Consider the following 25,429-nt stretch of genomic DNA (forward strand, 5'->3'; position numbering starts at 1 on the left):
CAGTGTTTGGCAGTAACAAGTCAAGCAGCGCACAACTGTTAGGCAGACAGCGGTCCAAACACCACAGAGAACTTGGAGACAATAAAACATCTGTTATGGCGAATGACGGGCAGACCGAGTACTCTGAATGAGGGTTGTTTCATATTTTCTAATGTATTGTGTTAAAACACCAAAGGGCAGTAGGGATAGTAAAGGAAGACAACAATCCAACCATTTTTTGCTATCTTAGTGTGTTTATTTTCTGTGCCACATTTAACACCACAATCTAGACCAACATTTGCAAAAAACACAAGAGACAGCAGCAGACCGAGGACGACAGGAGTGTTGAAGAGATGACAACCAGGGGTCCGTTTACTGGGCAGCACATTAGACACATGTCACTCACACATCACAGGGGGTCAGCACTGCAGCTCCTTGACGTGAGACCCTCTGTAGAGTCCTGGGCACACCAAGCTTTACTTTCCTTAACCCCAGAAGATTATTATAACTTATTAGACACTTTTCCATTTGATACCTTAACCAAACAGAATCTTCTTAAATTTCTCGCCATTTAAATATGTTGAGAGGTCATGGGGACTCCTCAATTATCCCACGTGTAGATTAGTTTCGTGTGCTCCAGCAATTTACATGAGTAGAGTCACTCTGGCGGATTAAGCTGGTCAGATTTTGCTCATTCAGGCTGTGGATCAGAATCTAGGAGCACTCGCCAGGAGATCAAACGAAAATGTTATCCAGCGGGTGGTGACAGAAGGAGGAGAAATCACATTTCAAAAAGTTAAGAGTTCTTTTGCCACCACACTGAAACAGACAAAAAAATAATAGTGCAAACTGCAATGATCCCTTTTTAAATAAATTATTGACTTCTCTTTCAATAATTCAGATGGACTTGGTTCCTTCCTCCTCAGTATCACACCCAAGTCTCTCTGTCCTTGATCAACTGCAGTCCATCCCATTCAGCCACGATAGCTCATCATCTACTTAAAAACAAATTTCACGAGCAGACCCCCCATGACTACTTCAGCCTGCACCGGCCACAGCCTTTTCTTCTTGCCTGCTACAAATGGGACAGCTAGAGGGGGAGGGAGAAGACCCAGCAGTTCTCTCCTGGTCACGGCATCACTTCTGCTCAATTCAGGATTTTAAGCCCATCTTCGTCATGAGCTGCTCGTATACTGTCCAAGCCATAGCAGCCATCAGTGTGCGTCTGAGGGACCGTGGGACTACACCACGGAAAAATCCAGCTACTCCAGAAGTCTTGTGAAGAAATAAATATAAAGTTATATGGAAGTACAGAGGAAAACAATACAATATAATTTAAAAAATAAAGGCCCAGAGCCTGCTTACCTGAAAAATGAATGAGACCACTTCTCCCGTTTGTCGAAACTTTCCTGGGGACACCTGAACCTGCGTTTTTATCACATCGGCTGGCTGGGTCAACACTGAGGCCAAGACTCCCGCAAAGACCCCACAGCTGAAGTTTAACAGAGGCGTATAGCTGCTGCTCAGGACCTCTACAAAAAAACACCAGACACAATGGCTTAAAACAAATGAAGTGGCAATCAAGGTGGATCAGTGTCTAAAGTGGAGTCCAACGTGTCTACTTTAACCCAATGACTGTGAAGTTTGTGCTGTTCATGCAACTAGCGGTTTTCTAAGTTGAATAAAATGGAAAAAACTCTGTTTAGCATTGATGGATGAACATCCAATCCAGAAGGACCAATGGAGAATCTGTTCTGGCCACTAAGCAATTATTTTGTCCTTGAGGGGTCACAGGAATGTGGAATGTGAAAGAAAGAAAAAAAAAAAAACTGCAGAGCAGAAGACCTCAAGGCAGACCTGCCGATTCTCCAGGTTGAGAGCAAGTCGTTGAGGTGGTTGGAGAGTGTTGTTAAAAATGGCCCCCGCATGCATTCCACCGCAGCCAGCCGCACACACCGTCCCGTAAGAAAAGAGTCAGGACGCGCCAGAGGAGGTCGCTAGGGAGTGGGAGGCTTGGTCAGACAAGGTGAGTAGATTGTCATTTCTGCTGCACTTTGTAGTCACAGAAGCAAATTCTGTATAATCAATAGAACTGACGATCTCACATTTTCATAACCAGAATTAAAAGGAACTTACACACTTAACACTGCTGAAAACAAAACAGGTTAAGAGAAACACGGTACTTGGACAACTTCAGACCACCTAAACATGCTCAGAATCGAGTGCCTGACTAACATAATGCGTATTTATTACACATCTCATAATGTATAAAAATGAACCTCACCTGCTGGAAATATCCTCTTTGTCTGTGTATAAAACATGACATAAATGCCTGAAAAGGGGGCATCCCTCAGGAGTGTGGCGGTCAGCCCAGTGAAGAGAGAGCGGGGCCCTTCCAACTGGTAAATGCTCCGCAAGGCTCCAAACACACTTGAATAACAATACTTGCCACTCTATTTATATAAATAAAAAATGCAGACTATTGTTATTAAGCATTCCCTGTCAGATTATTCTATACAAGCAGCTGCTCTTTAGGCTGTGATGCATTATCAAGAAAAAGTTCACATAAGCGTCAATTCATTAAAACACTTAAAACATTAAAACAGAACGTCAAAGTTGTTCGGTGAATTTGTTTAATGTTTTTAAGTTTCAGATTATGTCTTTGCCAAACTTAACGTAAAAATGGGGCAGAAGAGAAGAAACATCGTTACAGTGAATGTTTTACAAACACAGTCATGAAGAGTATATGCAGGACACACACGCATCTTCAGGCTCTCGGCAGGCGCTCTAACACAAAGCTCCACATTCTAATGGGCTGGTGAGAACACAATCTGCCTAACATACATTTAAAACAATTATGTCATCTAAACCGGGCATTCATCAGTGACACTTAAACATTTCATATGTCCAACACTTTACGTTCTCCACATTTGCTACAGGAATTCAGCAAAACAACACACCACATTTAAGTCCCCTTTAAGAAGCCAATCCATTTAATTCACAGTTATATGCAATTATGAAATATTTATACTTAAGCCTTCCTAAATTTCCTGTTAAATAGAAATAAGTCATATCTGCTAATACGACAGGGAAACTGGCAGGCGTTGTCAAACTTAATAAAATCAATAAAAGTGCACACTAAACCCTACTGGGTGTTACTTCAGTGGAGAAGAGTCAGTCAGTCAGTCAGTCAGTCTTCAACCCGCTATATCCTAACGCAGGGTCACGGGAGGGTCACAGGGGTGGAGAAGAGGATCACGGAAGAAAGTTGGAGTTGCACTTCTTTCCACAGACTCCGACAGTGCAACGGTCTACTGGAAAGAAACTGGCAGCACCTCAGCAAGCTGCTCTTACAGCAAACAGGGCTGAGAAGATGAGCAGACGACGGAAGGCACCACAAACGTGTACAGTAGGATCAGGAGCATTAAAACAACTCTCTGCCAGTAAACTAAGATTTTTTTTTCTTTCTTTGTCAAGTAGAATTTTAGTCATTTTAACACAAGGCATGCCTCTGAGCCACATTTTGCTAAGCTGGAATTCATTAACTGGTCTAAATTTTGTTGTTTTTCCTTCATTATCTTTTGCATTGAATTGTTCCTGTGGTTAGGGCAGCTTATAGGAAAGTCCTTACTATATATGGTGCCACCAGTCATATTTAATGTTATTTCAATAATGACATACACTATATCTATCTAAAAATCCAACGTCTGTCTGCTTTTCATGAGAGAACTATTTAACGGATTTACTAACTACTAAGGTGCCAGCCTCTGTTTGAGTCGCTCTACCTCTTGCCACGTGTCGGAGTGTACCTTGTCTCTGCTTAGCTAGCGATACCAGTTTGTTCACACATCACCATCTACAGATTGTTAAGGAGTAATGTTTGACGTTTTTGAGAGAGACAGAAAGAAATCAGAGCTGTGTGTGTTTCAGAGTGTAGCTGCTGATTGCCAGAGACATCATGGCCACGTGCTCTTCTCCCCATGCAGGGGACGCGCTCCCGTCAGAGCTGGACACGATCAGATACAGTGCCAACATTTGACATTGGAGAGTACCTACCTTCCGCATGGCCAGAATTACATGTATTTTTTTTTATTGATATTTAAAGTTTGTCCTGTTTCACGACTATGTGGGCACAGCTAGTTTATGTTTTTATATTATATATATCTCTATTGCCACAGGTGTATAAAATCAACCACCTAGCCATTCAATTCTCCATTTATACACATTTGTGAAACAAAATGGATCATTCTGAAGGGCTCAGTGACTTCAGCCGTGGTATTGTGATAAGATGCCAGCTTTGCACTGAGACTGTTCATGAAATTTCATCCTTGCTGGGTATTCCATGATTAACTGTAAGTGGTATTATTGGAAAGTGGAGGCATTTAGGAACAGCAGCAACTCAGCTACAAATTGGAAGACCACGTAAAGTCATGACAATTGCTAAGGTGCATGATGCACAAGAGTCACCAAAGCTCTGCCGATTCCATAGCTGAAGAGTTCTCAACTTGAACTGACATTAACTGTGCAGTGGGAGCTTCATAAAATGGGTTTCCATGGCTGAGCAGCTGCATGCAAGCCTCGCATCAGACAGAGTGGTGTAAAGCACACTGCCACTGGCCTGTGGAGCACTGGAAACGTGTTCTATGGAGTGACGAATCATGCTTCTCTGTTTGGCAGTCAGATGGGAGAGTCTGGGTTTGGTGGATGCCCGAAGAACGTTACCTGCCTGACTGCATTGTGCTAGCTGTGAAGTTTGGTGGAGGAGGAAGAGTGGTGTGGGGCTTTTTTCCCCAAGGTTTGGGCTATAGGTCCCTTACTTCCAGTGAAGGTCAATCTTAATGCTTCAGCAAAACAAGAGGTTTTGAACATTCCAGCACGATGTTTAAAAGACATAGTTGGATAAGTTTGGTGTGGAAGAACTTGACTGGCCCACACAGAGCCCAGACCTCAACCCCATCAAACACCTTTGGGATGAACTGGAACGAAGATTGTCAGCCAGGCCTTCTCATCCAAAATCAGTGCCTGATCTCCTAAATGCTCTGCTGAATGAATGGCTCCAAACGCCCACACAAACTCTCCAAAATCTTGCAGAAAGCCTTCCAAGAAGAGTGGAAGCTGTTATCGCTGCAAAGGGGTACCAACTCCATATCGAAGTCAAAGTATTTGAATCAGTGTCATTAAAGTCCCTGTTGGTGTAAAGGTCAGGCGTCCCAATACTTTTGTCCATATTATATATTTTTTTAATTATATATGAAGGTTACCAAAACTCAAATTCAACTTCAGATGCTCTCACACGCGGTAGCCCATTTCATGCAAATGTCTCACCTCAAAACGTGTTTTCACTAAAGTAACGGGTAACATGAAAGTCGCTGCAACAGTCCGAGCGCCTGCACCCAAACATATCAACTCCAGTGCAGTGGGTGCTTTCTCAGAAAAGAAGTGTTGTTTGAGCGAAAAATAGGTGCTGAAATAAATTCCAACTCCAGGAATGCACCGAACAAATGACTGGAATAAAGAAACCAAAACAGGTTAACCACAAAAAAAAAAAAATCTATAGCAGATTTAGAAGATTCCAAATATTATCTACTTTTGCAACCATATAAAGGAAAAATTTTGAAAATGTAAAGTCACTGGTGTAACCGATTTAAAAAAAAAAATAGTAAATAACAAAAACTAAGAATGCTTTTCAAAAATCATGATCTCTCATTTACAGTTCACACATTAAATTCTTAACATCAGATTATACTGTTCAGCTAAAAGGTTCAGTTTGCAACCTGTCACTTTTGTCACAATTAAGAGAAAATTACTAAATAAAAAGACCCATCTAACACACCAAGGAACAACAACAATTCCCTTCCATCTTTTTTCTTTATAAATGATACACATTGCAGTTACGCATAATGTACGTTGTACTCTATTGATACTAAGGCTGCTAAAATGACAGCGACATGTGAAGAAAATAAAGACGACCTACCGGAGAAACGCCTTTCCATAATCCCAGGATCTTTTCAGTGCGGACGACATTGATGAGCACTGTGATCATGCCAACACGTTTAGACCTGTGGTGCAAACCCATTAGGTAGAAATGACTAAGGTTTAGCAAGCTAGCAGTTTTCCAGAGCAAGAAATACAACTTTAACATGTTAAGACATTTTAATACTTCCTAATTTAGTTAAAGGGTCACAGACACATTAATTATTACACAACATCCATGTCTTCAAAAATCAACATTCATTTATGTACCCTCATTATGACAGGCAGAGATTTCAAAGACAGTTTGAACATTGGCATCAGGCCCAACTGAAAATGCTTGCATCTTCCAATTCTGTAGATAAAAGTGACTATTGTAGGCAAAAACACACACTGGAGCAAAACAAATATACCAAGCGTTATTCAAACACACTGTCGTCGTAGTCTTGGTGTCTTTATGATAACTGGCTGAAACTAAATCAGCGCCAAAATGGTCTCTGTGAAGGAGCTCCCACAGGTTCCACAATGAGAGTATGAACCAAAGGTGATATGAAAATTCACAGTTACCTTTCAGGACTTTGTCTTATGTATAAAATCAAAGTACAGCGTAAACAGAATGGGAAGCAAGCTTTGCCGGACTCCATTTGCTTACTGGCACATGTGCTAAAGCAACATTACAGCTGCACTGCAGGGCACCTGCAGTCCTTGCAAGTTTGGCAAACTGGAAACACTTTAAATAAGAACAAGGTCAACCTTGCCTGAAGTAGATACCAAAATCAGGTCAGGTGTTTGGGACATTGGCAAGACAGAACTGGCAGGCTTTAAGCATTCCTAAACAACTTGACTACAGTTGGCACCTCAGCTAGAGAGAATCTGAAACCTTTAGCCTCTGCAAAAGCTTCTCAATTAAAAGCCATGGAGTTGGGAGTCCATTGATGAACTATGTTGAGCAAACAGCTGTAAGGAGGCGAGACCAAAATGGAGCTCAAGTGCTATACAACCAATTAGAAACTGTCAGGTTAAATTAGATGTGCGTCTCCGGAGTAGTACAGATGACTAATTTATCTTCATAAAATGATTCGGAATGCAATGATAGGTTTTTGGTACTCACACCTTTTACTAGTACAGTACCAGACACGTGCTGGACTTGAAGGTCTGGTGGCAGAAAAATGAAACGGGGGCTTGGTGTGAAATACAAAGTGTGCAAACCTAAAGTGTCTGGACGTACATTAATTAATTGACTCAACTTCTCACATAAAAGACAGGAGGGGAACTGGGAAAAGAGATGGCTAGCTGTGCAAAAATCTGTTAAACACAAAGCGCTGTCACAACAAATCAGATTTATTAGCATTTGAGCTTTGCATTTGTGTACCTTATTCCAGGTAAAAAAAAAAAAATAAAAAAGTATACTTCAGCAACAGCGAAAACATACAAATTTGAAATTACAAATATTGATCGATTCCATTTTACTCACTTCATTAAAGTTTGAAATACAAATTCAGTTACAAATGTTTTCATTTCCCTGCAATGAGTGCAGTGGACCCTCTGTACCATAATCAGAGTGAGACGCCACTAATGATGATGCACAAATTATGTTCAGGGTGGTCCAGATATGATTATGCAATATGAAAAAGTGAACACATCGCATCCGTTGTTCGGCTGACAACCGTCTCCCCGCCATTTTGGAATGCAGGGCAGGTGCTGCCATCTATTGGCAACAAAAAATAATTTTTTGTGAATTCTCTATGTAATAAACTTAAGTTATAGCGTAATGAAAATAGCATAATTAGATCTGGACCACCCTATACGTATGCCAAAAGATAATTAAAACCATGGATTATTTTTTTATAATCCATTTCCACTGTGAAGGGATTGACTTCATCAACGTATGAAAGTAACATACGTATGCACCGATTTGTCGCTCCCCTGAATTATGCACGTCACTACCAAACCCTAGTATAGCTTGAATTTTTTGCCAGCTGCACTTCATGTACGCCGTCTCTCTACATAAACCTCAACCAACAGAAGAAAAACCACCATCAGGAAAAAATGATAATGAGGACAAAGTAAATCACAATGCAACCTCTAGTATGTTCAGGTACAAGCATTTGTAAATCACAATTATACTCTTGGGATACTCTTAACTTACACACAGGTATAAAAAGCACTTGGACAGGCACAAACAACAGCATTGATTTCTACAGCACATTTTCATACAAATAACACAGCTCAAAGTGCTTTACAAGATGTCATGCAAAAGGAAAAAACAAGACTGGGCAAGAATATTAATGAATGAGTAACAAATAAAAAATAAATATCTATCCAATCTTGCTAAACATAGATATAATTAGTAGAAGGTAGTGTCCTTATATGCAATATCATATTGTAAAATGTCTCTAAAGAGGAGTCAGACAGGGAGAGCAAGTAGTTTCTCCAACATTATTGATGCACGAGCAATTCATGCTACCTCACAGTAAAACACGTAACAATATCCGACAGCATAAGAACTTATTTTTTGTGCATGCAAAGATTTGCATTTCCGAGAAGGGCTACTTTAAGTGTCAGTGGCAGTTTTTCTATGCAGACTTTAAGCAACGGTGTACAAGTCATAAGAATCACTACTGGGCAGGCAATATAATCGGATTAACTGGCATGGCTACTTTAGCAGGAACACTTCCGCTAGCCCTATGCACCGGTGTAATCAGCAATGGCCTTTTAGTACAACTTCAAGAATTATAGACAAGAGAAGAACGAGACCGAGCATAAAGAACCTGCCTGTCATATTTGAGAATTTAGTTAAGCTAGAGATTTCAGTTGCCAGTAATCAGCATTAGGCTGTAGTTTCCAAGTGAAATTCCAACTTCTTAAATTTTTACTTCTTGTTAAGTATTAAAAACAATTATAATAATTAGTTTTAAATTTGCATACCATTAAATATGTGTTTAGTCTTTTGTAAACACAAGTTTCATTCACTACAGCTTATATTCTCTGACGTTTGTTGTTGACACTATAGCATCATTATTTTCTTTTTAACAAGCTTTTCAGCAATTGTCAGAATTATCAGCTTGCCTAACAAAACATTATAAATCTTCTATTGTGCTCTGTTAACCAGTTTGTTAACAATAACTAAAGTCCCTTTTCAATACTAAACATTACTCTGCTCTGTATGGTAGCAGAAGAGAAAGGCAAGACATCAAGGGAGACTGAAGAATGCACCTTATGCCATCTTTCTTCTCTCTGTTCACAATCCTATCACATGGTGCAATTTGTGGCAGGGAAGACATTTTACATCCACATTGGAGAACAAGCAGCACATAAAAAAAATAACTTTTACTTGGGCACATGCATAGGGAAGGGTATGGCAACTCATTCTTAGAAAAGAGGATAGTTTCACAGTTTGATCATATAACACTCAATTAGCCACTTAGACTCATCTGCCACAGCTTGCAAGTTGGCCTCTTCCAGGAATGGTATGACAGTAAATGTACAGTGCATCCGGAAAGTATTCACAGCGCATCACTTTTTCCACATTTTGTTATGCTACAGCCTTATTCCACAATGGATTAAATTCATTTTTTTCCTCAGAATTCTACACACAACACCCCATAATGACAACGTGAAAAAAGTTTACTTGAGATGTTTGCAAATTTATTAAAAATAACAAAATTGAGAAATCACATGTACATAAGTATTCACAGCCTTTGCCATGAAGCTCAAAATTGAGCTCAGGTGCATCCTGATTCCCCTGATCATCCTTGAGATGTTTCTGCAGCTTAATTGGAGTCCACCTGTGGTAAATTCAGTTGATTGGACATGATTTGGAAAGGCACACACCTGTCTATATGAGGTCCCACAGTTCACAGTGCATGTCAGAGCACAAACCAAGCATGAAGTCAAAAGAACTGTCTGTAGACCTCCGAGACAGGATTGTCTCGAGGCACAAATCTGGGGAAGGATACAGAAAAATCTGTGCTGCTTAGAAGGTCCGAATGAGCACAGTGGCCTCCATCATCCGTAAGTGGAAGAAGTTCGAAACCACCTGGACTCTTCCTAGAGCCGGCCATCTAAACTGAACAATCAGGGTAGAAGGAGTTTGCCAAAAGGCACCTGAAGGCCTCTCAGACCATGAGAAACAAAATTCTCTGTTCTGATGAGACAAAGATTGAACTCTTTGGTGTGAATGCCAGGCGTCACATTTGGGGGAAACCTGGCACCATCCCTACAGTGAAGCATGGTGGTGGCAGCATCATGCTGTGGGGATGTATTTTAGCGGCAGGAGCTGGGAGACTAGTCAGGATAAAGGGAAAGATGACTGCAGCAATGTACAGAAACATCCTGGATGTAAACCTGCTCCAGAACGCTCTTGACCTCACACTGGGGCGACGGTTCATCTTTCAGCAGGACAACGACCCTAAACATACAGCCAAGATATCAAAGGAGTGGCTTCAGGACAACTCTGTGAATGTCCTTGAGTGGCCCAGCCAGAGCCCAGACTTGAATCTGATTGAACATCTCTGGAGAGATCTTAAAATGGCTGTGCACCGACACTTCCCATCCAACCTGATGGAGCTTGAGAGGTGCTGCAAAGAGGAATGGGCGAAACTGGCCAAGGATAGGTGTGCCAAGCTTGTGGCATCATAGTCAAAAAAGACTTGAGGCTGGAATTGCTGCTAAAGGTGCATCGACAAAGTATTGAGCAAAGGCTGTGAATACTTATGTACATGTGATTTTCAGTTTTTTTATTTTTAATAAATTTGCAAAAACCTCAAGTAAACTTTTTTCACGTTGTCATTATGGGGGGTTGTGTATAGAATTCTGAGGAAAAAAATGAATTTAATCCATTTTGGAATAAGGCTGTAACATAACAAAATGTGGAAAAAGTGATGCGCTGTGAATACTTTCCAGATGCACTGTATAATGGCCTCTGAAGATGTTAACTTGTATATGTTCTAGTTAACCACTAAATCAGAGATTAAGGTCACTACTGCCAAATCAATAATATTCTTAGGAGGATCAGAAAAAAAATGAAGATGAAATTTGTGTCTGAGCCATAAAAGACATTAAGTAGCATTATTCAGCAGAAAACTCTACCTCCAGGGCCTAGAATAGCAATTGGCAATCCATAGGCAAATTGTGCAATAATGTTTTGAACACTCATTTGAATAGCATGACCAGTTATTTTAAGCACACACTGGATCAAGAGCAGAGACCATAGCTGTGGAAAACAAATGCCCGAGCTCCAGAAGACAAGCTGGGCACTGCCTCTATTTCAGAACTGACAAAGACAGACAAAACCTTGCTCCCAACCACATTCCAGAATGGAGTGGAACTTTTTTTTGCTGCTTTATCATTACAAACATTAGATCTCCTTTCTTAATGAATTTCATCTGATAACCATTAGTCAAAAGTGAGCCAACATCTCTGCAGGCTTCTGAAAGGCCCAGTACCACCTGGAAGGACATTTATATTGAAACGTGTCACAACCAACTGGGCTTCTGCTTACTCTGATGGATACACTTGTACACCTGTAAGCATTCATGTACCTGGAAGTTGAGTTTGATCCACCAAGCAGAAGGCAAACCTCTTAAAAACTAAGTGCATCCATCTTTTCAACCACTTTAGGGATTGAAAGCACCCTGTGTATCTACTCTCCTAAGAGCTCTTACACCTAGATATCTTGGAATCCCTGTGAACACCCTGGGAGATTCATTATTTAGTTCTAAGACCAGCTTTAAGTTTTCGCTGTGGGACAATGACTAGCTTATTGGCCAAAAAAGCATTACTTCATGAAAGCTGTCTCAGTGCCCACATTTTTGTGAAGACACAATATCACAGTGAGGAGACATGAAAAAATAAGTCTAATTTCCAAACTTAATTGACAACTAATGCACACAACAGATACTATCAAAGTACCACACTACAAGGACAAGAAATGCCCTCCCCTGCAAGCAAAGCTCTTCACTTGAACCCAGACCAACATTGCTAATCCACAGAGAAAACCTTAAAACTCTAATCTGATTGAGCAGTTTTATGATACAAAGACTCTTGACTAGTACACAGCTGGTCAAAATTTACTAATGTTTGTTACTATTTAAAAAGAATAACTTTCAGGTATGGATGTATGGGGTTATTACTATTACATGTTTTGCTATTTGAATGGGTTAATCAACATATAACACACTGCTACTTTCTGGCACCGTGATTAACACGAATACTGGCTTTTACAAGTGAGCAATCAGTAACCAAAGCCCTCTTTTGACCACAGCTATGCACTCATGCAAGGAAACATGCAACGTTAATGTAAATGCACACTGAAGTTCCAAAGATGGAGGAGAAAAAAAAGGAAAAAATTTGTAAAAAAAAAAAACGGTGGTATATTTATCTGACTCAACCCCATTCTTTAATATATAAATTTATTATCCTTGTTTATCAACAAATTGTATCATTTTGTTGCTTAAAATGAACGCTTCTATTACATTAATAAATCAGAAGGCCCTAGACCACTATCTACAGGAAAAGGCAAGTACAATAAAGTGGGACCCCACCAAAGAGGTCTCAATTATTGACATTGTTAAAAGCAAAGCAGATAAACGATGATCATCAGTTGATCCACATCTCTTCCCCACACCAGTCTCGCTCAGTCTGTTATCAAAGGAACTTTCACCAGTAGAGGACAGGTACAGTACACTGTGTGCCCAAACCCAAAAATGGTGACTTACCCACTATGAACAGAGTTTTGAAGAACTTGTAGTCTCGTCTTAATGAGGTCCAGAGGTTGAAAGAGCAAAGTAGAACATGTCCCACTGAGTGAGCCACACATAAAAGCCTTAAAAACTGGGTGAGCCTACAAAACAAAAATCCAGTTAAAAACCATCAGCCCTTCTAACAAAACACCACTCATCTGAAACAAACAAAAGCAGTAGCACTGATTTTAATGAACAACTGCAAACAATCATAGCATCTACTCACTGCTTAAAACATTTTACAAATTGGTCTCCATTCATAAGACCATTCAACCACTCACTTAACACAAAGCCCACACCAATGACAGACAATTAAAATCTGCACTTTTTTTTTTTTTTTTTTTAAATACAACTTTGTTTATAACTGGCAGACAGATTCTCTTACTAACAATTCAGATTGTATAAATGTATAATCTTCATGCAAATATATTTATAGCAAAGATTGCAACAAGTATTGTTGTGTGTCTCTTCATTTAGAAGACCCAATGAGGTACTGACATGCTTTAATTCAAACAGAAAATGTTAAGCTAAAATTTTATGCCTAAAGTGCATGCAAAATCCTGCCAGAAATGTACACTTAAAATACTTCATAAAGACAACTGGCACTGAAGGATACTTAAGAAACATGTTAACGGTGCTCACAGCCATTTTAGGCCGGCACCTGCATTTATTTGGGGTTAAGGAAGAACTGGCGATTACTGTTTCTTCCTAATTAAGCATGTTCAATGCGGTTTAATTTATGTTCAAGACAAAGAAGCAACATTTCTTGAAAGGCTAGCACTACCTTTTAAACGTACTGATCCTGCTCATTAGTGTCACCATATTGGATTTTTACTGCATGCATAAATGTAATGAGTGTGAAACTGTTTTACCAGTTTCTTTACAGTACTTTATACACAAATATCCCACACAGATTGCAATAGAACTGCTGATTTAAGGTTTTGTGCAGCATATGTTTTAAGAACAGTGTGAAAGAAAGAAGATATTGCCTATTACATGCAACATGGAATCTGAAGATTTACCACATAATTCAACATAATTCAAAAAGTGTTATGTTTTTAAGATAAGGAGACAAAACTTCAGTGGTCTTCTTGGTCTTCATATTAGGTTCATGTGGAGTAACACTGTAATCCAGAATGGAAAGGAGTGAACCATTACTCTGAAGTGCACGCTAAACAGAACAATGCACTGCAGAAATTAAACAAAAAAGTAGTCTTATAATGTAGATACGGCATGTTCCAACGACTTCTTGAAAATAGCACAGAAACGTAACGCAAGCACTTCTGGGACAATGCTTGTGTCATAACAATGACAATTCAGAAAATAACTGAACTTGACAGGCAAGTTGCTCCAAATGCCTTTAATATAACAAGTAAACTAAGCCAGACTAACAGCACAAATGTGACAGTCTGGGTTGACTCCACAATCTCTGTTCCATCCTCCAGAATTCTATTTTCCCGAAAACAGAAAGGTTTCTGAAAGAAGTAAAATAGGCTTACAAGGGATTCAACAGAATTATAATTTGTAGGAATACAAAACCAATGTTACCCCTAAACAGACTCTCTGCTCGCAATGAACACAACGTGAAAGCCAATATTTCCCTTTAATGAAGAAAAAAAAATCTACTTGCCAAAATTCATTACTTTTAATAAAAAAGTTAAATGTAAAACATACACACACTTTCTAAAATGAAACCTATAATCCAGCAAGTAACCCACATTCAAGCAAAAGAAAGGTCTCAAATTTAAAAATCCTGAACAACAAGACATCTTACTTACACATACAGAACTGATAAACTAGTGCATTCCAACCCACCTTAACAGAGGCAAGCTTCCTCTTCCCTGTATCTGGAGAGTCTTTTGCGTCTTCCATTCCTGTCACTAACAATACCAGTTTTCCTCCCTGTAAGCACTCATCCTTGACTACAGAGCTCCAACTGTGTGTGCTTTGTTAGCAAGTGTCTCAAGGATCAGAACAGCACATCATAAGTCGGGGGAGGCAATAGAAATTGTGTGTGTGTGTGTGTGTGTGTGTGTGTGCATGCGCACATATGAAACAGCCATAAAGTATGCAGAAGTGAACCATCAAAATTTTATCCATTAAAATCCACATCCAAACATTGAGCTCCAAACAACAAATGTGTTACAAAATAAATCTATTCCATGGAGTTTATTGCAAAAATTAATCAAAAAAGTTAACGTAACAGAAATGATTATAAAAATGTAAATCTAGCAGTGGACTTAAAGATTAGTATGTTTATTAAAAGCTGCGTTAAATGTAGTTCAACAAACAGGTGCCAAATCTCACATTCCTAATTTAGCAGAAGATCAGAGATTTTTTTTTCCTCTCTCCACGCAGAAACAGCAGTAGACTATTTTGGGAAAAGCATCCTGTTTGCCTTTGCTCAGCAGCATATTTTTTTTCTTTCTCCATATAAATACCAAGCTCTCAAAAGCAAGTCTTGCCAGTACATACAGAAATGCACTCCTACTTTATAACTGACCAATCAAATATATCCAGAAGAGCTCGGCCACCAACCTACTCCAGCATACGCTGGAGGCTCGACTATTCCCACCCTCCTCTGTGTAAGAGTCATTTCTTAAGGTGGCTCCAAAAATGCTTTCAGTACAGCAAATACCTTTCCTTTATTTATTAGCAAAGGTGAGGGTAAAAAAAAAACAAAACACACACTGTTTGAAGTTTCACTCAAAATAATTTTGACCAACTCATACTTCAAAATACTCTGCATCAAAACACAGCTCTTTAAAACTATAGACTACTTCAAGGGGTAGGCAAGTAAATTTTAGACACAATTTAAATGCCATTATAAATCAAGTGAATGACGTATTAAATTTGACCATTTTAGTAGACAGGCATGGAACGGCATGCTAAGTTAACATTCACTTGAGAATGTGTTACAACAGCGAATCTGAATTCCACAAGTCAGAAAGCCTAACATGACAGTTAATAGTGAACTGAGTAAAAGTTGTAACTTATTGTGTGCTCAGTTCAGTGTTTTCCTAATTGTTAATCATCATTTTCTTAATCAGGTTTCTCACAAAAGTCATGAGGTTTCTTGGGCTTGCTATTAAAATTTTAATAAACACTTGATCACGAGTGCAGCAAATATAGCATAAATGACTCTTGAACAAACAAGAGAGAAATACATAACATGCAGGTTCAGAACCACTTCTTGCTTTAGATTTTCAGCCAAGGTGTACTTCATAACAAGAAGTTTTGGATAAATCGTATATATAATTCAGGCTGGTGTTTTGTAATTGGTAAAAATCAGCTAATGCACACCATTAAAAGAGGGGTCATGTTTTTTTATAAGAGACTTGTACACTGGGAACCAATGAGCACTTCCATAAAGGATTCTAGCTTCAGAATTGTTTGTTAAAAGAGGAAAAGTTCAGAATTCTTCCTTTCAATTACAAATATGAATAATTATGTTTTATTTTCCAGTAAAATTCATTTTTAGAAAATCTTATTTACAAAGTAATTTCTCCAAAAAAAAAGTACAGTACAAACACCATCTCACCAGCAAGACCTCCATTTTTTTACTGGTCTGCAATGCCGTGTTCTGGGAAAATACAGGCTGGGGTCCTTGATTCATTAGGGAAGCTTGCACACTGTTATTCTGAAATGTTCAAGACACATCTCCGATGTTTCGAATTAAAACATAAAATGCCTGAAACAAACAAATACAGTAGTTAAACATAAGCAAAAACATTTCCCAGCATCATTTGCAAAACAAGCTCTTTGAGCATCAAGTTTTTATATACAGGTGCTGGTCATAAAATTAGAATATAATGACAAAGTTGATTTATTTTAGTAATTCCATTCAAAAAGTGAAACTTGTATATAAGATTCATTCATTACACACAGACTGATGTATTTCAAATGTTTATTTCTTTTAATTTTGATGATTATAACTGACAACTAATGAAAGTCCCAAATTCAGTATCTCGGAAAATTAGAATATTGTGAAAAGGTTCAATATTGAAGACACCTGGTGCCACACTCTAATCAGCTAATTAACTCAAAACACCTGCAAAAGCCTTTAAATGGTCTCTCAGTCTAGTTCTGTAGGCTACACAATCATGGGGAAGACTGCTGACTTGACAGTTGTTCAAAAGACGACCATTGACACCTTGCACAAGGAGGGCAAGACACAAAAGGTTATTGCTAAAGAGGCTGGCTGTTCACAGAGCTCTGTGTCCAAGCACATTAATAGAGAGGCGAAGGGAAGGACACGATGTGGTAGAAAAAACTGTGCAAGCAATAGGGATAACCGCTCCCTGGAGAGGATTGTGAAACAAAACCCATTCAAAACTGTGGGGGAGATTCACAAAGAGTGGACTGCAGCTGGAGTCAGTGCTTCAAGAACCACCACGCACAGAAGTATGCAAGACATGGGTTTTAGCTGTCACATTCCTTATGTCAAGCCACTCTTAAACAAGAAACAGCATCAGAAGCGTCTCGCCTGAGCTAAAGACAAAACTGCTGCTGAGTGGTCCAAAGTTATGTTCTCTGATGAAAGTAAATTTTGCATTTCCTTTGGAAATCAAGGTCCCAGAGTCTGGAGGAAGAGAGGAGAGGCACAGAATCCACGTTGCTTGAGGTCCAGTGTAAAGTTTCCACAGTCAGTGATGGTTTGGGGTGCCATGTCATCTGCTGGTGTTGGTCCATTGTGTTTTCTGAGGTCCAAGGTCAATGCAGCCGTCTACCAGGAAGTTTTAGAGCACTTCATGCTTCCTGCTGCTGACGAACTTTATGGAGATGCAGATTTCATTTTCCAACAGGACCTGGCACCTGCACAAAGTGCCAAAGCTACCAGTACCTGGTTTAAGGACCATGGTATCCCTGTTCTTGATTGGCCAGCAAACTCGCCTGACCTTAACCCATAGAAAATCTATGGGGTATTGTGAAGAGGAAGATGCAATACGCCAGACCCAACAATTCAGAAGAGCTGAAGGCCACTATCAGAGCAACATGGGCTCTCATAACACCTGAGCAGTGCCACAGACTGATCGACTCCATGCCACGCCGCATTGCTGCAGTAATCCAGGCCAAAGGAGCCCCAACTAAATATTGAGTGCTGTACATGCTCATACTTTTCAGCTGTCCAACATTTCTAAAAATCCTTATTTTGCATTGGTCTTAATTGATATAAAAGAAATAAACATTTAAAATACATCAGTCTGTGTGTAATGAATGAATCTAATATACAAGTTTCACTTTTTGAATGGAATTACTGAAATAAATCAACTTTGTCATGATATTCTAATTTTATGACCAGCACATGTAAGCATCTCCAAAATCAGAAAATGTACCTAGAATAAAACAATTATTTTGTACAAAATTATACAGTGGAAATGGAAGATTGCAGTGCTATGTTATTTATCATACTTTCACCTATTTGAACCTATAGGAGGAAAATGCTTTTCTATGCATAACATTTTATAAAACCGGTCAGTTTTAACTAAATAGCTACATCTTTATCAAAATAAAAGACATTCACAGATTCCTTTGCCTAAAGCCTATGCTTAGGTAATAAAACATTTATTGTAAGCTTATAAAATTTACTTAAAATAAGTAAAATAAAATAAGTGCACATCTTTTTTTTCTGGCAAGCCCAATAAGCAAGAAGTCCCAAACAATTAAAAGCAAATGCTGCCTCTCATACCCATATCCCAGTCCCAGATCATGGCTTGATGTTATTTTGGACAAATGAAGTTTATGGGATTGGCGAGCTTTGTTGGGCTGAATTGTCCTTTTTTCATCCAGATTGTTCTAAATGGCAACTGAAGTCTATCATGGCACTCAACAGGTTTAAAAAAGGGACAGGAGTCTATCACAGGCATACTGCAATGCATTAAGCAGAAATCATACTCCTATGGGGTTGTAAAATTTTATTGTAATATATACACAAGTGCAGGATACATGTCACTAAGTTTTACATTGAGACAGTCAACATGCTATTTTTATTATAAATGATTAAAATTCAAACCTCGAGGTTGTGAGTTTAAATCCTTCAGCTGACACTGTGTGGCCATGTGCTCCACTTGGATAAACAAAAGAAATTAAGCCAAATAAGTAAATTAAAAAAATATGTAAAATACAAATTTTCAGCAGTACCATTACCAGTGGATAACAGATTGTAAACCTAGAGAATATACCTTAATTACCCAAACAAACACCCTACTTCAAACACCACAGGGTCATCTAGCAGCTCAATAGATTCAGTATGATTTGGAGATTACTGCAACTACAAAACATTTTAGCCTTACAAACTCCTAAAAAATTTTCAAGATCATAATTTCAGAATCTGATGAAATGTGAAGCCATTTTCTAAAGAATATTTTCCTCTTAAATCTAAACTTAAGATGTACTAAAACAATTTTTAAAAATGCGGTGCGGTTTCCTTCTGTAAGCTCAGGGTCTATAAAAATATACACATGGCCAGACCCTAGCTAAAAGACAAACAGTACCATACAAACACCTGTCAGCCACTGCATCCCCCAGTAACCAAACTTCAGGACCCCTGCTCCAGTGGCATCAAGCAAAGCACCACACTGTTAAGTAACTAAACAGTGATGACTTTTTGTTTTAACAATGGAAAAGAAACAAGAGTCATAAACTGGGAAATCACTGCATAGAACCTCCAATACTAAACAACACCAAAAACCTGTCCTGTGATGGTATAAAGTATGAAAAAGACCGATTACTAGAACATTTTAAAACAGTCTTGATCAACTGAACTAATTCCCTTCATAATTTTGAACACTTCAATCATGTCCCCTCTCAATCTTTGTTGCTTAAACTGAAAAGGCTCAGCTCTTTTAAGCTTTCCTCATAATTCATCCCCTGGAATCAGCCTAGTCTCTCTTCTGTGCACTTTTTCTAGTGCTGCTGATCTTTGGGTAGCCTGGAGATCTAGATTACCCACCCATCTGTCTGCAAACTTAACCAGCTTGTTACTTAAATTCCTATCCAAATTGTTTAAATATATGTTAAAAATGGCAGCAGCCTTAGCACTGACTCCCGTGGAACACCTTTCTTAACGTCAGCCACGTTTGATAGGGTTCCTTTAACCATAACCCTCTGCTTCCCGAGTCCGAGCCAATTTTGCATCCTTCTACAACACACCCTGAACTCTCACTTCTTTTGGTTTGATGCCCAACCTCTCAAGTGGCACCTTATCAAATGCTTTCTGAAAGTCAAGAAAAATAATGTGTTCCACTTTGATCATTTTGTTTTGTTGCTTCCTCACCGAATTTCAACATGTTAGTAAAACATGACCTCCTTCTTCTGAACCCATGCTGACTGCTCAGTAAAACTCCTTGCCATATGTTGCTTAATCTTATCCTTAATAATGACCTCCATTCATTTTCCTGTGATACACGTGAAGCTTACTGTCCTATATTTATATATGTACCCACTAACCTCATTAGGAACTCGAGGGTAAATATTTGATCCTGGTGATTTGTTTGATTTCAGCCTATTTAATCCAAACAGTACTTCTCCCTCTAAAATTTCCAAACCAGTTTCCTTAGTAGCCCTTTTTACTGCTGGGAAATGATCTACTTCCTCACATTTGAAGACCTCAGAAAAATGTGACTTCAGAGCATCTACTATTCCACGGTTAGTATTTTTGAAATTCCTCCTTGCCTGATCTTTTACTACCAAAATACTGAAAAAATCTCTTAGGGTCTTCTTTCACTTTATCTGCTATATTCCCCTCTGTCTTTTAGCCTCCCTAATATTTGCCCTCAAGTGCTCATACACCCTACAATTCAAAGAGGAGTTTTTAATCTTATAAAGCTTATACAGCTGGTTTTTTTTTACCTTTGCAGCTTCTTTTTTAATTCTGTATTAATACACTGGATTTTTTTTTTTCTTTAATTTCCTACTAATCCTACAAATTTAGATACGTATGTACCCGTCCTACATTACACGCAAAACATTTTTAAACCTGTCCCACTGCTTCTCGACTGTCTCCACACTTTAAAGCTTATCTCAGTCTAACCTGCTTAGATTTTACAGCTTTTGCTCAAAATTTGCCCCACCAAAGTTAAACTTAACAGTCTTAGTCTTGGCATCTGCACTTCCAAAACTGTATTATATTATGGTCACTTGACTCCACAAGCGGATGCGTTAGCATACTGTAGTAAGAAAGAAAAAAAAAACTCCTGCTCTAGTGCTCCACTATTAGCAACGTTATCCCAGTTAATATTTGGTTAGTTAAAGTGCCTTTTTAATATTATTAACAATGTGAACTGAAATGACTGTGTGCATTGGGTGGGCTGCAGTATAACACACTCCTAAAATCAGGCCTTTTTCCCTAAATGCTTTCCAGGAGAGGCCCGATTTCATCAGTACAATGGAGCTCATCGTCCAACTGAATAGGGCTGGTGTTTAAATTCTGTTTGACACAAACAGCAACCCCAGCTCCTTTTCTGTTCAGTCTATCCTTCCTAAAATGACATCCCTCTGTGTCATACTCATCCCCATTTTCATTGTTTCTAGAATATCAGAATTCTGCTCCACTACATACAGCTCCAACTCCCTCGTTTTATTTTAGACACTTCTAGTATTAAGGAAAGGTATTTCTAATGCGTTACTCATTTTACTTTTGCATTTAAACATTGGGTTATTTTTACACTATTGTTTGTTCCTTCATGCAGAGTTCTAAACCTGGCCAGGGATGGGTTTTCTGTGTTTGCAGGGTAGCAGAATAACAAAAATAAAAAGGTCTGTTAACAGATGTTTGGTTGGTAATGGAATGAACTGGACAATTCCAAAATGCCATAAATTGCTTCTTTCAGTAAATTCTCTTCAGAAACGTCTTTCAAGCAAAACAACTTATCATTTTGGAGCTTTGGCTGTGGAGAGCAAAAAAAAAAACTGCAGCAACAAGTTGTTTTTGTGAAACAGACTCTGCAGTGATGGGTTACTAAAGTGCTACCTTTGCGAAACTGCGTGCTGCAGGCCTGTTTGTTTAAAGAACCTAGCTTTCACGTACCACTCAATGTTACATTAGTGATGGGCACTTAGCAAGTTTTTCAGAAGGACTTCATCTTGGTAGGAGATTTCAGCATATTGTCTCAGAACTGAGTTGTTATTAAGAAGCTAGATCTAACAACGCTGAGAGCAAGGCAAGAACTAAACCTGCAGTCATAACTTTAATCTTACGGTTATGACTATAAGACGCAACATATCAACAAGACGACACCATTGACCAAGCTTTATCAAGCATCCATGCAAGTTCTGGAATTCTCCATCTATTTTTACCTTTGTAATTACAAACTGAAATCTTTACTTGATACGTTTCATCCTGGCAGAGCACATGCTTAGCTTAGGACCAGAAAGCATTAGAGAGATTGGTGAAGTCATCTCAGAATATTAAAAGGTCACAGATCCCTTGGAAGAATCTCGGAGTACTGACATGACAAAGTTGAGCTAAAACACTTTTTTCCTTTTATATGTATAAGCACGCATCAGGAACATTAATGGAGAAAACCCTACTTCTTTAAAGATAAAACAAATATATGTTTGCAGTTCAATTGAAATATACATTTGCAGTTATTGCTGAAGTTACTAATATATGTGTTGTTGTGAGCATGTTACATAATTGCAGTGGAAAAATGTGAATATTAGAGGTGTGATTAATAAATATCCAAATACAGCAGACAAAAAAAAAAAATCCTCAAAGAGACAGTGAGAAGGATGGCTGCCAATAAGCTAGAACAATGAGCCTCAAGCAGAGGAGACAGCATGGGGACCTAATCCAGATATTTAAACTTCTCAAAGGCATTGAGATAAAGAGGATCCAGCAACATCCTTTCAGTACAAGGATGAATCACAGACTCAAGGACATCAGTGGAAATGAAGGGGAAGTGCATTTAAAACTGAAGCCATGAAGCACTACTTTACACAAAGAGTTGTGGGACTCTGGAACAATCGAAGGAGACATGCAGTTGAAGCAGAAATCTTCACAACACTCAAGAAGAATCTGGATGGGATATTGACAGCTTCAGTATTCGTTAAACAAATGGACTTGATGGACTGAATGGCCTCCTCTCTTTTATCAAATTTCTTATGATATCTTGCTGTAAAAAAGCCTCCATTTGGATGTATGCAGTTAACTAAATTTAAAGGTATTTTGAGGGTTACTTAGCATATGTTTTACTGCTAAAACAATGAGATATTTCTGCATTCTCAGTCTTTAGAATTTCAGCTTTTATTTATTTTTTTTTTGTATACTGAACAAGCAAGGAAAGCACACGACTTTAAAAGCAGTACTTGTATAGTCTACTAAAACTCAATCTAATAGAACAACTAGCTATTTTTCCCCACTTATCACCCAAAGATAAAATAATATTTAACAAACATGTTGACGTAAACTAACACAGGGTAATGGGAAAACTCGGGACAGAGTTGTAGTATAATCGCAGTCTGTATTTTAAAGCAAATGAAAATAATCCATTAGATCAGGGGTGTCGAACTCCAGGCCTGGAGGGCCACAGTGACTGCAGGTTTTCATTCTAACTCTTTCCCTAATTGATGACCAGTTTTCAATTCTAATTAACTTTTTTTTCCCCTCATTTTAATAACCCTGGCCATCGGACCTTACTTATTATTCTATGTTAATTAATGTTGACTTATTTTTATTTTTTTATTGTGTCTTCTATTTTTCTATTCTTCATTTTTTAAAGCACTTTGAGCTACATTTTTTGTATGAATATGTGCTATATCTATATAAATAAATGTTGTTGTTAAGGATTCAGTCCTCTGAATTCATCCTCTTTCCTTCATTAAATGAGATGTGAAATGAGCCAACAGACCACCAGCTAAATAGGGGCGTCAAACTCAAGCCAATTTCACTCCAACCAGTTTCTCAACAAGAAGCCGAGCCTTGCTGGTGATTAAATCCACTATTTAAATCCCACAGCTTGTTGTTGCGCTCATTCTGCCACAGCAGACACTTTTGTTTTTTTATCTTAGAACACCATCAAGACGTTTTGGTGACCTGAGCGATCAGCCTTACCGAGACCTTCACCTTTCTTTATTTTCAGATATTGTGTGATGGGCACAGGCGAGCTGGTCATGTGGCGGCTCGTTTCATTATTGTTTGGCTGCCAATTAAAGAACACTAAACTACTATGGGGCCAGAGTCAAGTCAATTAAAACTAAAGGAAAAAAAAAATTAATCAGCAGCAAAAACTGGTCACTAATTAAGAAGTTGGTTAGAATAAAAACCTGCAGCCCTCCAGGCCCAGAGTTCGCTACCCCTGCATTAGATGAAGTTTGTCATTTAATGTGCCTCACAGCTGCAGTTACCAGAGTTGCAGGACATGTTATGAAGTTTTCTTCAGTAATAGAGGTCGCAGCAAATATTTTCTTTAGATAGATTTAGAGGCATTCTGTTGGGTTAATTTTTGGTTGTAAACGAACGAACGTACCCTGAAAATGTCCAATCCTGCGTCAATTTCTGACTGTGGATGCTCCCGACACTTTTTATCCATTCATATTCCTAAATGGCATTTTTACATCAATCTTCCTATTTCTATTCGTACTTAGACTGATGAGCAGAGCTCTGTGTAACTCCTTAACGATTGTGTCGATATTCATTCCCTGTACTTTGTCGTTAATTTGACCAGAACACTTGGCCTTGTGCAATTTATTATGTAATGCATGTGTTTGCTCTTTATTAATAAGTTACCAGATGCAACTACTTGGAGGTTCCAGCTTTATTCGTAAAAATGTCAAAACTTTAAGACAAAGACACGACTCTTCCTTAACTCCCACAAACTGTCCTGCCAAGTGGGGAATAAACACTAAGTGTGTCAAGTGTTGATAACGGCATCACCCGCTTCTGCTGCTCAATAGACAGTTTTAATAAGGCATAGCCAATAATTACTCTTCACACACAAGTCATAGTTTAACACGTTACACGAGGAGATCGAACTTTTAAACTTACCCAGATTGTGAAAATTAAAAGTGAAGACAATAAACAACTTACCACCAGAGTTCAACCCCACAACTTCATCTGGAACAAACTGCAAGTTTTAGTCCATCACACAGGAAATGGCCTTCACAAACAATAAGTTAATCAACACAATGTCAAGTGATTAACGTGAATAAACATTAAGTTAAGTGATTAACGTGGACGTCATAAAGAATAGGCAGACAGCTTTCATTAGAACATAAAACAGCCGAGAAGTCGGATGTGCGAATCTTCCGGAATTTAGACGCCGTCAAGCCGGTCAGTTCGTCCGTCCGCCCTTGTCGGTTTTCGGCCTCATGGTGAAGAAAACAGCAGATACGCTGGAAAACAACACCGGCGGACCGTACAGATTCGGCACGTCTGTTTCGACTTGTACAGCCCTTACTAAAGCACACCGCAGCTGTATGTGCTTCCCATAGAGTGCAGTGTGGTTCGCTTTAACCGGTTTAAGCTGCTTCCCGGAGTCACGCGAGGAGGCGGGGCGGCACCTGTGCTGCCACCTGCCGTCCAAACAATGACAGTGCCACGATTCCTGCAAGTTTAGATGGGCAAAATATGCCCTTTCAATATTAAAATGTATTATACGCATAGGTATTCAGGCTGCATATTATTGTATTTGTGCTTTATTATTAGACGATAGCCGACGATCGATAAAACACGACTGCGAAGGCTGCAGCCGCCGATTTATCAAGAATTGTAGCTTATGACGTTAGGTTGCTTACTG

General features: G+C 38.8%; 1 protein-coding gene across 3 annotated transcripts; it reads right to left on the minus strand.

Moving 5' to 3' along the window:
- Window positions 1–199: 199 nt before the first annotated feature.
- Window positions 200–25,165, minus strand: slc25a38b (solute carrier family 25 member 38b). 3 transcript variants are annotated; one of them, XM_039766426.1, is made up of 8 exons: window positions 24,721–25,165; window positions 16,234–16,383; window positions 12,669–12,793; window positions 5,954–6,038; window positions 5,305–5,484; window positions 2,264–2,432; window positions 1,345–1,511; window positions 201–1,254 (listed from the first exon to the last, which is right to left on the minus strand). In XM_039766426.1, the coding sequence occupies exons 2-8, from the start codon at window positions 16,306–16,308 to the stop codon at window positions 1,132–1,134; spliced, it is 924 nt and encodes a 307-aa protein (XP_039622360.1). In that variant the 5' UTR covers window positions 16,309–16,383; window positions 24,721–25,165; the 3' UTR covers window positions 201–1,131. The 3 variants fall into 3 exon arrangements, with proteins under 3 accessions (XP_039622362.1, XP_039622360.1, XP_039622361.1); XM_039766427.1 differs by lacking the exon at window positions 24,721–25,165 and adding an exon at window positions 18,706–18,837; XM_039766428.1 differs by lacking the exons at window positions 16,234–16,383; window positions 24,721–25,165 and adding an exon at window positions 14,508–15,166 and having other exon boundaries at window positions 200–1,254.
- Window positions 25,166–25,429: the final 264 nt, after the last annotated feature.

Source organism: Polypterus senegalus, chromosome 10 (assembly GCF_016835505.1).
Source record: "Polypterus senegalus isolate Bchr_013 chromosome 10, ASM1683550v1, whole genome shotgun sequence".
NCBI classification, from domain to species: Eukaryota; Metazoa; Chordata; class Cladistia; order Polypteriformes; family Polypteridae; genus Polypterus; species Polypterus senegalus.

Coding starts and splice junctions, on each gene's coding strand:
- slc25a38b (XM_039766426.1), bottom strand. CDS start 16,308: ATGAATCAAGGACCCCAGCCTGTATTTTCCCAGAACACGGCATTGCAG. Junction 5,485..5,953: donor TATGGAAAGGCGTTTCTCCG/GTAGGTCGTCTT, acceptor TCTTTATTCCAG/TCATTTGTTCGGTGCATTCC. Junction 1,255..1,344: donor TGGTCTCATTCATTTTTCAG/GTAAGCAGGCTC, acceptor TTTCTTCACAAG/ACTTCTGGAGTAGCTGGATT.